The sequence below is a fragment of the Rhinatrema bivittatum genome, chromosome 7 (assembly GCF_901001135.1).
Source record: "Rhinatrema bivittatum chromosome 7, aRhiBiv1.1, whole genome shotgun sequence".
Lineage (NCBI taxonomy): Eukaryota > Metazoa > Chordata > Amphibia > Gymnophiona > Rhinatrematidae > Rhinatrema > Rhinatrema bivittatum.
In genome coordinates this window covers 201,744,781-201,758,851 of record NC_042621.1, presented here as the reverse complement: position 1 = coordinate 201,758,851, position 14,071 = coordinate 201,744,781, and the positions used below count along the sequence as shown (strand labels likewise).

General features: G+C 50.8%; 1 protein-coding gene across 2 annotated transcripts in view; it reads right to left on the bottom strand.

Moving 5' to 3' along the window:
- The window catches only part of CCDC6 (coiled-coil domain containing 6), a 351,904-nt gene that overhangs the window by 153,578 nt on the left and 184,255 nt on the right, over nucleotides 1-14,071 (bottom strand). For both annotated transcript variants that reach the window (XM_029609756.1, XM_029609757.1), the window contains exon 4: nucleotides 9,022-9,125. In XM_029609756.1, the coding sequence (XP_029465616.1) occupies nucleotides 9,022-9,125 (104 nt within the window). The remainder of the gene's footprint in view (nucleotides 1-9,021; nucleotides 9,126-14,071) is intronic.

Sequence of the window (14,071 nt, the reverse complement as noted above, 5' to 3'; positions counted from 1 at the left end):
AACAGACACTTGTAAAACTGAGCGACCAATTTCCTAGCCCACTGTCAGCCACCTCTCTCTCCTGGGCACCTGCTGCAGGGGAGGTGCTAGGGGTGCACAATTTCCCCTAGCACCTCTTTTTTTTTTTTTTTTTTTTTTTTTTTTTTTTACTGTGGCAGCCGATTTAAATCGGGCACCCCGGAGAGGTTGATTGGCGCGCATTAGGAGAGCAGGCACTCAATCATAAGCACCTGTTTTCCGCGCACCAATAATGCATCGACCTGTTAAAAAGTCAGAAAGCTTACAAAGCAAGTCTAATGTGACAACTGAAGAGGACTGCAGCAAAATAAATGCTGTGATAAATATCACAGAAATAAAAAACTAGAAAAAGAAAACCTTACATTGGAGAAATTACTTACCTGATAATTTCATTTTCCTTAGTGTAGACAGATGGACTCAGGACCAATGGGGTATAGTGTACTCCTGCTAGCAGTTGGAGACGGATCAGATTTCAATCTGATGTCAGCCCCTAGTACATATACCCCTGCAGGAAGTGCAGCTCTTCAGTATTCTCCTCGAAAAGCATTGTGGATATATGTGTGACTGACCGATTGATTAACTTAATTTGGTTAACTTGGATAACTTCATAACTTGGTTAAACGTTAAACTTGATTAACATGAACTGTTTGATTGACTATAGCTGGAGACCGCCAGTGTACTCAACCGGAAAGCGTCGACACCCGGCAGGGTGGATGCCCTAGGTAAATGAAAAACATGGCTTACCCTTGAACATTTGAAGGCCCTGCGTGACGGCAGCCAAGGGTGGGATGCTGAGTCTATCTGTCTACACTAAGGAAAACGAAATTATCAGGTAAGTAATTTCTCCATTTCCTAGCGTGTAGCAGATGGACTCAGGACCAATGGGATGTATAAAAGCTACTCCCGATCCGGGTGGGAGCCTGCCTGTGACCCACTTAGTATTGCCCTTGCAAATGCTGTGTCCTCCCGAGCCTGAACATCCAGACGGTAGAATCTGGAGAAGGTATGGATGGAGGACTATGTAGCCACCCTGCAGATCTCGGTAGGTGACAGCATTCTAATTTCTGCCCATGATACTGCCAGGGCTCTGGTAGAATGGGCCTTGACCTGTAGAGGTGGTGGCTTGCCAGCTTCTACGTAGGCCGCCTTGATGACTTCCTTGATCCAGCGGGCGATGGTTGCCCGCGAGGCCGCTTCCCCTTGTCTCTTTCCGCTGTGAAGGATGAAAAGGTGGTCCGTTTTTCGTACGGGTTCGGACATTTCCAGGTATCTGGATAGGAGTCTGCCGATGTTGAGGTGGCGGAGACTACGGGCTTCTTCCGAATTCTTCCGGCCATCCGTCGATGGTAGCAAGATGGTCTGGTTAAGGTGGAAGTGTGAGACCACTTTGGGGAGGAAGGAGGGGACCGTACGTAGTTGGATGGACCCCAGGGTGAGCCTGAGGAACAGCTCATGGCAGGACAGTGCTTGTAGTTCCGATATGCGGCGGGCTGAACATACCGCCAGCAAAAACACCGACTTCAAGGTTAACAGGCGAAGGGACAGGCCTCGTAGGGGTCTGAAGGCAGTTCCCGCTAGGAAGTCCAAAACGAGATTGAGATTCCACAGAGATACCGGCCACTTTAGTGGTGGGCGAATGTGTTTGACTCCTTTCAGGAAGCGTGACATGTCCGGGTGAGAGGCTATGCTGTCGCTCTCGCTCTTGGAGCCGTAGCATGACAGGGCAACCTTGATGGAGTTGAGGGACAGGCCCTTCTGTAGTCCGTATTGTAAGAATTCCAGGATCACGGGAACTGTGAATGAGCATGGTTTGATGTTGTGGTCTTCACACCAGGCTTCAAATACTCTCCAGATCCTTATGTACGTTAGTGATGTGGAGAACTTGTGTGCTCGGAGGAGGGTGTCGATTACCGCCCCTGAGTACCCGCTCTCTCTCAGGCGAGCCCTCTCAATGGCCAGACCGTAAGAGAGAATTGAGCTGGGTCCTCGTGGAGGATCGGACCTTGTTGTAGCAGGTCCCTGTGTGGGGGCAGGGGTAGGGGGTTCCCTGCCAGCAGTCTCCTCATGTCTGCGTACCAGGGTCTTCTTGGCCAGTCCGGAGCCACCAGAAGAACCAGTCCCTTGTGTAGGTGTATCTTGTGAATGACTGCGCCCAGTAGGGGCCACGGCGGGAAGGCGTATAGAGTCCCCGGGGGCCAGGGCTGTACCAGGGCATCGATCCCTTGGGACTGCGGTTCCCGCCTGAGGCTGAAGTATCTGGATACTTGGGCGTTGGATCTGTTTGCCAGAAGGTCCATGTCCGGTGTCCCCCACCGATCCACTATTATCTTGAAGGCTGTGGGTGACAGCCTCCATTCTCCTGGGTCTAGACTTTCCCTGCTGAGGAAGTCTGCCGTGATGTTGTCTTTCCCGGCGATGTGGACGGCAGAGATCTCCTGGAGGTTTGCTTCCGCCCACGCCATCAGGGGGTCTATTTCTAGGGACACCTGTTGGCTTCTGGTTCCCCCCTGCCGGTTGATGTAGGCCACTGTTGTGGCGTTGTCAGACATTACTCTGACCGCTTTGCTCGAACCGCAATGCAGGCTAGTCTGACTGCTCGCGCTTCTAGGCGGTTGATGGTCCATCCCGCCTCTTCTGCGTTCCACTGCCCTTGGGCGGTTAGCTCCTCGCAATGTGCTCCCCATCCTCGTAGACTGGCATCTGTGGTGAGTAGAGTCCAGGTTGGGGAGGACAGTTTTGATCCCCGGCTCATGTGGCTGGCCTGCAGCCACCACCGTAGCTGGGTCCTAACTCTGCCTGGGAGTGATAGACGTACGGTGTAGTTCTGGGACCGTGGGCTCCACCGTGATAGGAGTGAGCGCTGTAGGGGTCTCATGCGGGCTCGTGCCCATGGCATAACTTCCAGTGTGGATGCCATCAGCCCGAGGACTTGCAGGTAATCCCATGCTGTGGGACGAGGATCATCCAGCAAGGTTTGTAGCCGGTTCCACAATTTTGATCTCCTTGTGGGGATCAGGCTGACCTTGTCCTCTTTGGTGTCGAATCGGACTCCTAGGTATTCCAGCGACTGTGAGGGCTGTAGGGAACTTTTGTTTGTGTTGACTACCCATCCTAGGCTTTCCAGTAGAGTTATGACTCTGCTGGTTGCTTGGCAGCTTTCCTCCAGTGACTTTGCTCTGATCAGCCAATCGTCCAGGTAGGGGTGAACAAGGATTCCTTCCTTCCTCAGTGTTGCCGCCACCACCACTATTACCTTGGTGAACATCCGGGGTGCTGTGGCTAACCCGAAGGGTAGTGCCCGGAACTGGTAGTGATGGTTCAGGACTTTGAAGCGTAGGTAGCGCTGATGTTCCTGATGAATGGGGATGTGCAGATAGGCCTCCGAAAGATCCACGGATGTGAGAAACTCTCCTGGTTGTATCGCCCTTATAACGGATCGAAGGATTTCCATGCGGAAGCGAGGGATCCTGAGGTGGAGGTTGACCGACTTGATATCCAGGATGGGCCTGAATGTTCCCTCTTTCTTGGGAACGATAAAATAAATTGAATAATGACCAGTATTTATTTCCTGTGGAGGTACTTGGGTTATGGCCTCGAGGGCCAGTAGCCTGGACAGGTTAGCTTCCACTGCTGCTCTCTTGGAGGGGTCATGGCAGGGGGACTCCACGTACTTGTCCGGAGGGGTTCGTAGGAAATCCAGGTAGTACCCCTCCCAAATGATGGCTAGGACCCACTTGTCAGAGGTTATCTCGACCCATCTGTGGTAGAATAGGGCTAATCTGCCCCCTATGGCTTCTTCCCTTGGATGGGTTGGCTGAATCTCATTGTGTGGTGCGGTTGGGGCCTGTACCCGAGCTGGCTCCCCTCTTGTTGTGCTTGGTCCGAAACGACTGGTTCCTGCCCGTAGGGCGGGGCGCTTCATAGTTGTTCCTGTAAGGATTGAAGCGCTGCGAACTTCTGCCCCTGGAGGACCTGGGGAAGGGACGCTGATTTCTCTTGTCTTATCTTCCGGCAGTCGCAGCAATGGGGACTCGCCCCATTTGTCGGCCAGTTTCTCTAGTTCGCTGCCGAACAGGAGGGATCCTTTGAAGGGCATCCTTGTGAGGCGCATTTTGGAAGATGCGTCGGCCAACCAGCTTCGGAGCCAGAGTTGTCTCCTGGCAGCCACCGCAGAGGACACTCCCTCTGGCCGCTGTGCGCACTAGGTCAGAGGCAGCGTCCGCTAGGAATGATACCGCTGGTTCCACGTCTTCTCCCGGGGTGTTCCTGGTTTGTGATAGGTAGGCATGTGTCACCACTGTACAGCAGGCCGCAATTTATAGAGACATAGCGGCAACGTCAAATGATTGTTTGAGGATGGACTCCAGAAGTCGGTCATGTGCATCTTTGAGCGCAGCTCCTCCCTCCACTGGGATAGTGGTGCGCCTAGAGACCGCGCAGACCATAACATCCACTCTTGGGCATGCAAGAAGATCTTTGGTTGCTGGGTCCAGGGGGTACAGGGCTGCCAAGGCTCGTCCCCCTTTGAATGCGGACTCCGGAGCATTCCATTCCAGGTCAATCAGCTGTTGTGCTGCTTGTAACAGAGGGAAATGGCGAGAAGTCTGTCGAAGACCCTCCAGCAGGGGGTTCGGTTTCGGTTCCCCCGAAGTACCTGGGCCCGGGATAGCGAGCTCCATCAGACATTGATTGACCAGGTCCGGGAGCTCGTTCTTTGTGAAGAAGCGTCTCATGGTTCGGTGAGGCTCTGTCCCCGGGGGGAGCTCCCCTTCTTCTAGGGGGTTCGGCTTCTTCCTCAGAGGTATCAGAGTCCCCGAAGGTGGGGCTTCTGGGTAATGGGAGGCTGTGCCTAGGTCTTGAGGGGCCTGGAGCATGTGGGTCCTCTGGTGGAGCATGGGCTGGACAGCCAGAGGTTCAGTTTGCATTTGAACAAAGGCGTGAATCCCCTTGAAAAACTCCACCCATGATATGGATGCTGGATCAAAGCCGAGGGGTGCTGGTTCCTTGGGGGTCCCCGTTTGTGGGGGGGGTCCCCCGGCTAGGTCCGGGGTGCCCCCTGAGGAACTGGAACTCGGCCCTGAGCTGGATCTCCCAGGGCCTCCTCGCACTGCATGCACAGGGCGTCGGCCTCCTCGCTTTGTGCAGCTCTGATGTGGCATGCTGGGCAGAGGCCTTGCGCTTTAATTTCTGTTCCTGGGGGTGCCATGGTTGTCGGCACGTAAATCTTATGCGCTCCGGTGCGCTTAGATTATAGAAACATACATAGAAACATAGAAATGACGGCAGAAGAAGACCAAATGGCCCATCCAGTCTGCCCAGCAAGCTTCCCTCATTTCTTCTCCCATACTTATCTGTTTCTCTTAGCTCTTGGTTCTAATTCCCTTCCACCCCCGCCATTAATGTAGAGAGCGGTGATGGAGCTGCATCCAAGTGAAATATCTAGCTTGATTAGTTAGAGGTAGTAGGGGTAGTAACCGCCGCAATAAGCAAGCTACACCCATGCTTATTTGTTTTACCCAGATTATGTTATACAGCCCTTATTGGTTGTTTATCTTCTCCCCTGCCGTTGAAGCAGGGAGCTATGCTGGATATGCGTGAGGTATCAGTTTTTTTTCTTCTCCCCTGCCGTTGAAGCAGAGAGCTATGCTGGATATGCATCGAAAGTGAAGTATCAGGCGTGTAAGTTGTGCGCGCGGCTGTGCCGTAGATATGCGCTCGGCTATGTGCGTGCAAGTTATGCGCGCAAGGATTTATGCGCACGTAAGTCTATGCGCACAAGTACTTTGTGCGCCTGGCTCGGAGATGTGCGCTTGGAGGCGAATGGCGCAGCGAGTAGGCCAAGATGGCGACGGCTAGCACGTGGGCAATATGGCGACCCCCTTGGAGAGTCTCCACGTGAGCAGACTCTTGGAATAGCTGGGGCCTGGCCCTGCTAGGGCAGATCAACCCGGTGGCACTGGTCCCGGTTGGTGACCTGTGCTCGTCCTCGACCCTCGGAGACCGGATTCGAGTAGAAGATTTTTACCTTACCTTGTCTTCGGTGCTTCCCAGTTTCGTCCCGGGCGGTCTCCGGCTGCGGGGGGAGAGGGCAAATCCCTTCACCGCCACGCTCGAGGGTGCACCCGCTGCCTCTCAGCAGCGCCCGAAGGATCGGGGGCCAGGTCCTCGCCGTGATTAGGCCGCCGTACCGAGGCTCACCTCCGAGGGACCACGGAAATCACTTCGGGAATCTCAACTGGGGGAGGGACCCGAGGGTATCACCGCAGGAGAGTGGGGCTCGTCTTCAGGTAGGTTTTCTTCTTTCAATTTTGGGTTTTCTTCTTTAAATTTGATCTAACGCTTGAGAGCATGCAGATAGTCCCTAACTGCCATGGAGACGGAAAATACTGAAGAGCTGCACTTCCTGCAGGGGTATATGTACTAGGGGCTGACATCAAATTGAAATCTGATCAGTCTCCAACTGCTAGCAGGAGTACACTATACCCCATTGGTCCTGAGTCCATCTGCTACACGCTAGGAAATTCTGGTAACATGAGTGGACAAAAAAAAAATGAGGCGGCTTATGAAGAAGTGGCTGTGCGGAACTGCCTATGTAAGCCCTTTAGTTTTTTGTTTTTTTTCCCTGGGCTTTGGGTGAGCTTTATTCAAAATTGGCACCATCAGATTGTCACCCACTTGTGTGTGCCACATGATCCTCTTTATTGCCAGGGATCCTCTATCATTGACAGAACAGCAACCTAATAATTCTCTCTTATGACTGTGTCACAAAGCAGACTGTAGGGTGCTTATTAGGAACTCCAGCTGGCAAGCACAACTAGATCTCCTATACTCTTGACAGGTCATCTCAATGATTCTCTACATCTTCTAGTCATTTCAAAGTGATTCATGATCCCATCTAATCCTTCCTAATATACAGCATGCACAAGAAAGCATACACTACGACAGTACATAAACTCAGTTGATATAGCAAGTTTGAAAGCTGCAAGAGAATTTAAACCTACAGGAAACTTCAATCTTTTGTCACTTGAGTCTTACAAATGTTCAGTCCATACAGTCTCTTAATGTGAGTTTCATTGCTTTAATTGAAAATCCCCACTCATTTAGCAAAAATGTTTCCGATTCTACCAGAAAACTGATGCACTTCAGTATGAAGGCTGCAAAACCTCCGCTTTTTCTGAGGCAAACTTTGGATCAACAATCATCCCTATCACTCTGCTTTATGTTTGCAAAAGAGGCATAAAGTCTAAGATTCCATATCAGACTCACAGCAATAATGAATGAGATTTTAGGTAACGTGAAAAGGAGATTTTCCTAATGTCTAAATTATCCACCAACCAGAAACATGCTCGTTATTTATCAATATCATTACTGTAGGCCCTTTCTGGCCTGTGTGTCAAGTCAATCTGTATATGCAGCAGAATGAATAGTAGCTGAGACACTCTTTACTGGATTTTTTTTGTTTTTTTTACTTCTGAATTTAGCAGAACTGCCCAACATGCTTTACAAGATCCAGAAATGAACAAAATTATGCTTCCCGTGTATCCTGTTTTTCCTGCTTCTTTTTCCTTTTCAAAGTATACTAGATCTACTCAAGTACACCTGTCCTTGCTGAGGAAAATATTGGAAGCTGACAAAGGCGATGACATATCAAGTATTGTGGTTTTGATTTCATCCCTGCCTGGTAATGCCCCACCATTTGAGTTATGACAAGTCATAGACCTAGATAATTTTAGAAAATGGACACTTTAAAATCTATGTTACACAGGCTAAGGACCATGCATGACCTGAGTGTTGCAATGTGACTTTTCAATAGCAACAAAGAATAAACTAAAGCTAGAACTAATGTCACAAGATAGATATTAATGTGATTGAAATTCTGATCCCTGCTAAACTGACCATGTGCCAAAGCTGAGACTAATATTTGAAATACAATTCTAAAGAGTACTTAATTTTTCAGGTGACTTTTCCCCCCCTTTTTAAAGAGGAAAAAATTTTAGTACAAATCTGGTAAAAGTACCCATTCTTCTGAAGACCTATATACAAATATCCTTTCAAGCTATCTCCTATTCATTGTGCCTACTGGTATTAAAAGAAAATCTGCGAGACAATCCTTTATGAATTGGATATATATGTAAATTCATTTTATATGATTCTATATTCCAATAGTCTCAGTTCAGATGTAAGTTTGCTTTCTGCAGTTCGAGTTTGCGAGCTAAAGTGTTTAGCTCGCAAACATGCAAACAGATTGTTATAAAAAAGAGAATGGGGAAAAATGTTGAAATTAGTAGCATATTGGGTAACCTAAGGGGTAAATTTTAAAACGTGTATGCATGCGCATGGATGTAGCAATTTTATAACATGCGTGCATTGGCGTACGCATGTTATAAAATGAGGTTCCTGCACGCACATGCATGCCTGACTTTTAGATCGGTGCGTGCATGTGCAGGCAGATGGCATCTTGCGCATGCAAGGGGGGAAGGGGGGTTTTTAAAAAAAATACACGTGGTGACACCATCGGGCCTACACCAGTTCCCTCCCAGTCCAGTCCACTCCAGTTAAGGATAGGAAATTTTCCTATCCCCTTTCCTACTCTGCCTCCCTTTTCCCCTCTCATTTTTTTTTTTTGGAACTTACTTCATCTGAATAGATGAAGTAAGTTCCGTGTGCCGGCCGGCTGCCAGCATGTGCTTCCCCGGGTCAGGGCCTAATGGCTGCCCTCTCAGTCGGCTCCTACCCCACCCCCCCAGACTGCCCCTTTCAAGGAGCCCAGCACTGCCCCGTGAGTACCGGGAATATGTGCGGGGTCGGGCTGTTTTTAAAAAGCGCTTGGCATGCACATGGCCCAGCCACGCATGTATCCCCCGGTTTTTGCGCGTGCCGGGCTTTTAAAATTTGGACTTAAGGAGTATAAGTCAAATGGATATACAAAAGGAGTTGCTTTAATAATGCTATAATTCCTGAAATACTGTATCAACACCACCAATAAAGATGTTCAAAGCTAACCTTTTCTCCGCTTCCAGTTTATCCATCCGCTTCCAGAGACGGTTCACCAGAGCTTCTTGTTCTTGTTCTAATGTATTTTCAAGGTCAATCTTCTCACGTCTCAGCTGGAAATAAATATCATCTTAGTAAAAAGGATGTAATCTCTTCAATTAACAAGATATAGGGAAAGCATACCAAAATATAACTTCAGGACTGCTTTCCACAGAGATATGCAGAAGGAGGTGGGGGTGTTCTTACATTATATACTGAGTTCATGCTATGGCCACTAGCTGCAATATGTTGAAACCTGTGCTGTGGCTACAATGAAAAATTTGCTGAGAGGAGCATGGTGGTTTCAGAATAAACCATTTTACTTAAGACTGCAAACGTGTGTCTGTGTGGCCATAGGAGGAATTGGTGAATGATGCACTCCACACAACTCACCCCCTCCTTCAATAGTTTAATCCAGAACAAGACAGGCAGGGGGAAAAAAAAACAAACCACAAGCACTATTCCAATTTTCTCTGTTACCAAAAACCTTTTTGGAAGAAATTCAAACTTTAGAAAGCAATCAGAGTTAGCTCCCCAGCACTAAACAATTTTCTCTCTATTCAAAGAGAAGGAGGATATTAAATCTGGAGGAAGATAAGGATACACACACACACACATATAAATATATTGACGGTCGAAGTGGACCTTGTGTCCGCGGAGACCATATAATGTGACTAAGGCACACTCGTCGAGCGTGGGGGGGGGGGGGGGGGGGGGGGGGGGGGGGAGGGGTGGTTTGGAAAGGGAGAAAGGGGGAAGGAAGAGAGTTAATGAGCGCGGGTGGCGTAGAGGTCCGTTCGAGGGGGGGGGGGTGCCGAGTACGAGGGAAGGTAGCGTAGATCGGAAGGTATTGTGTGGCAGCTGTTGATTGGCTGGGGGTGAGCGGGTGGCATCTGATTGGGGGAAAACAATTTTGAATTTGGAGGGACTTTACGTGGTGATAGTAGTTAGTGGTTCGGCGGCGGGATAAGCGGGACAATTTGGCTTAAGCGGGACAATTTGGCGTTGCTTGATTGCGTTGAATTTGAGTCGGAGAGGGCTGTATTTCCACGCGAGGCGTGCAGAGATCGGCGTGCGAAGGCTGTGTCATGGCAAGATCGTGGGAGCAGGCTGAGCGGGAGCGCGGCAGCGAAATGGCGGCGGAGTTGGAATCGGAGGCGGCGGCCTGGGTGCCCGGCACTGGCGAGGAGGCGGAGTTCGAAGGGGAAGGCAGTGGCGACTGGGTGAGCAGAGAGCTGGGCGGGGGTGGAGGCGGCCTCGGCGGCGTGGTTATGGGAAGTGCCGGAGGGAGGGTCATAGGAAGAGGCAGGAGCCTTGACGTCCTTCCGATTAATGAAACAGCGGGGGATTTAGAACGGGCGGAACGGGGGCGGTCCATTCGAATTATCCGGCCTAGAGGGATAGGGCGGGGAGGACTGCGGAGAGGGGTCGTGAGTTGCGACCGAGCGCGGGGACCATTTTCGGAGGCAGGCAGGGGGGATGGGCCGAGCGGGGATGGTGCTGCTATTTGGTCAGCTTCCGTGGGGGTGGCCAGAGGAGTTGGGAAAGAGACTGTGAGGGTGCCTTCGGGAAGGGGGGATGAGAGATTGGAAGACCGGCAGGGTGTTTTCTCGGGCAGAGGGGCTTCACGAGGGGGGAGGGCTAGCGGAGGGTCCGAAAGGGAGATAGACGGAGGCGTTTCGAAGGGCTTTAGGGGAGTCGGCTCGGTCAGTGGGGGGCATGGATCAGTCAGGAGGGGGATGGGCCGGGATCGGCAAACGCTCTCCGCGCTGGAGGATGTCGGCACCTGGGACTCTGGATGGAGGGCATTTAATAGGGGAAGTGCGGTGAGCGTGAGACAGGAGAGTTTTAGGACCCTTCAGAGGGGTGAAAGGCAGCGGGCCCCCGGCGGCTCCCTCTCTAGTGACGTATTGAGTCTGGGCGGGGGGAGCGTTGCCAGGGCAGGCTGTGGGAAGGAATTTCAGCCGCAGAACCGTAGGGGGACGGAGAGGCAGGGTGTGACGGGAGCGCGGAGCGTGTTGGCTGGTGCTGGGCTTTTTTCCCCTTCTGGTGCGCTGTCTTCTCAGGTGGAGTTGACGGAGGATGACGGAGAATTGCCGGGTCCTTCGGGGCAGGAAGCATGGAGGAGTGTGGCACCGAGGGATGCTCTATCTGGGCAGCGTGAAAGGATGATGCTGGCAGACACGATGGTGGGGGATTCTGATCCGGCTGGTGAGTGGGTAATTTTTCCTAAGAAAGGCGGGGGGGATGCTCAACAGCTCAGGGGTTCCGGTGCTAGTGAGGATAGAGGGGAGCGGAGGACGGGTACGGGGCAATTAGTTGAAGGGTTGAAGAGAAAAGAAGATGACAATGAAAGTAGTGGAAAAAAGGGGTCAGCTAGATCAGGGAAGGCTAAGAGGAAGCGGAAGAGGGCCCGCTCTAGCTCTTCTGATTCTTCCTCTTCTTCTTCATCGTCCTCTAGTTCCTCTGAGGAGGGGGCGCCAAAGAAAGGTGAGATGGTGGGGGGTGCTACTGTTCGAGGTGCCCCAGCGTTAGTGGCTTTAACTGAACTATGGGAAGAGGTGCCAAAATCCATTCGCAAGCGTATTTGGCGGAGGCAATTCATAGATATTTTCCAGTTGTTGGAAGGTAGGCGGGGGAGGCGTAAGGAAAAGAAGAAGAAAAGTAAGAGTGACCGCTTTCCGGGGGTACAACAAAAAGTTGCAAGAAACATGCATAATTGGATGAGAGCATTCCTGCGGTTAGCTAGTGTAGTGGGGAAAAAGGATCCATCTCAGTACGGGTCTCTGTTAGCTTACGCAGATTCCATTCTGGCAGCTAGCAAAACTTATGAAGGGTGGTCATGGTTGAACTATGACGAGAGGTTCCGTGACAGGATGGAGGAAAATAAATTTATTACTTGGGGCACGCAGGATGTAGGCCTGTGGTTAACCCAGATGGCCTCCAAGGCGTCGGGTGGGGGGTCAGGGTTTGGTATCGGGGGCAAATTTGAATCGGTCCTTTCGGAAAGAGTTCCCAAGTGGAGGGACGGGGAAGGGAGGGGCGGTGCGTAGTGACATCTGTTGGCGATTTAATCGCTCCAATTGCAACTTTCCTGATTGCAAATTCAGGCACGCCTGTTCCAACTGCGGAGCAGCCCACCCTGCCTTGCGGTGCCTCAAAAGGCAAGGTGAAGGTTCCCCTGCGACCCAACTGGTCAAGGGTGGGAACAAACCAGGGATTTGAATTAGCGAGGACGCCGGTTCGTATTGCAGTGATGTCGTCTTGGTTAAGATTGTATCCAAACCACGTGGCGGCGGAACTGCTTCTTCAAGGTTTTACAGGAGGCTTTCGCATTCCTTACGCGGGGGAGGGGGTTGTGGGGGGGGGGGGGGGAGCAATTGTCCGTCCGTACGCAGGTTGGTGGGAGTAGTTCAGAAAAAATTGAGTGAGGAGCTAGTCCTAGGTAGGATCGCGGGTCCGTTCCCGGAGGCACCGTTTCCAAATTTGGTGTTATCACCATTGGCTGTTATTCCCAAGAGAGAGGCAGGAAAATTTAGGCTGATACATAATCTGTCTTTTCCCGAGGGTAAGTCAGTAAACGACGGGATTCCTCGAGAGTTATGTACAGTGCGTTATGCCTCGTTTGATTCAGCAGTTCGGGCAGTGAGAAGTTGTGGTCCAAATGCTTTGATGGCGAAAGCGGATATAGAGTCGGCTTTTCGTTTGCTGCCTATACATCCTGATAGTTTTCATTTGCTGGGATTTCGTTTTCAGCATGGATACTATTTTGATAAGTGCTTGCCTATGGGTTGTTCTATAGCTTGTGCTTATTTCGAAGCTTTTAGTTCCTTTGTGCACTGGGTGGTTCAGATAAGAGCTAGGTCGAATAAGATGGTGCATTATTTGGACGATTTCCTGTGTGTGGGAGGGGCCGACTCGGAGGAGTGCGAACATGTGTTGGGCATTTTCCAAGAGGTGGCGCGGGAATTTGGTATTCCTTTGTCAGAGGGCAAGACGGAAGGACCCTGCACGAAATTGACGTTCCTAGGAATTGAGTTAGACTCAGTGGAAATGGTTTCGCGGTTGCCGGTAGTGAAGGTGGAGCGGCTGCGGAGTTTGGTGCGGGATGCAGTAGGCAGGCATAAACTGACCTTGCGGGAATTGCAATCTTTAGTGGGCAGCCTTAATTTTGCGTGCCGGGTAATTCCTATGGGTCGGGTATTCCTGAGGAGATTGTCACATGCCATGTCAGGCGTTAGGAAGCGTCATCATCGAATTCGGGTGTCCAAAGGAATGCGGGATGATTTGCAAATTTGGGATACATTTTTAGTTGGTTTCAATGGTGTGGAATTTTGGCAATCTGATCTGTCGTCTAATCACGATCTGGAGTTGTTTACCGACGCGGCAGGGGCTACGGGTTTTGGTGCCTATTTTCAAGGGTCCTGGTGCGCGGCGAGATGGCCGTGTGCTTGGGTTGAAGAGGGGGTGACAAGTAATATCACATTCTTGGAGTTGTTCCCAATTGTGGGTAGCGGTGCATGTTTGGGGTGCGCGGTTACGGGGAAAGAGAGTCGTCTTTTGGTGCGACAATATGGGGGTGGTCGAGGTTATCAATAAAAGATCAGCTAAATGTATTCGAGTATCGGAGTTGTTGCGGGCTTTGATCTTATATTGTATGTCCTTGAATGTTACTATATGGGCCCGGCACGTGTCGGGGGTTTCTAATGGTGTGGCCGACTCTCTTTCTCGTTTCAAGTGGGATACATTTCGAGAATTAGCGCCGGAGGCGGAGCCTTATGGAACGCCGGTTCCATCTTCCCTTTGGAAATTTGGTGCCCTGAAGCCTGGAATATGCTGCGAGCTTCATTAGCAACGTCGACATGGACAGGTTACGTTAACGGAGCTCGAAGAGTGACCGCATTTTTGTCGTCTCTGGGTTGGCGTGGGGGTCCCATTTCTGACGTTGCTTTGGTGCGTTTTATTGAACAAGCTAGGTTACATAGTTATGCGAGATCGTCGGTGAGTCAGCAATTGGCGT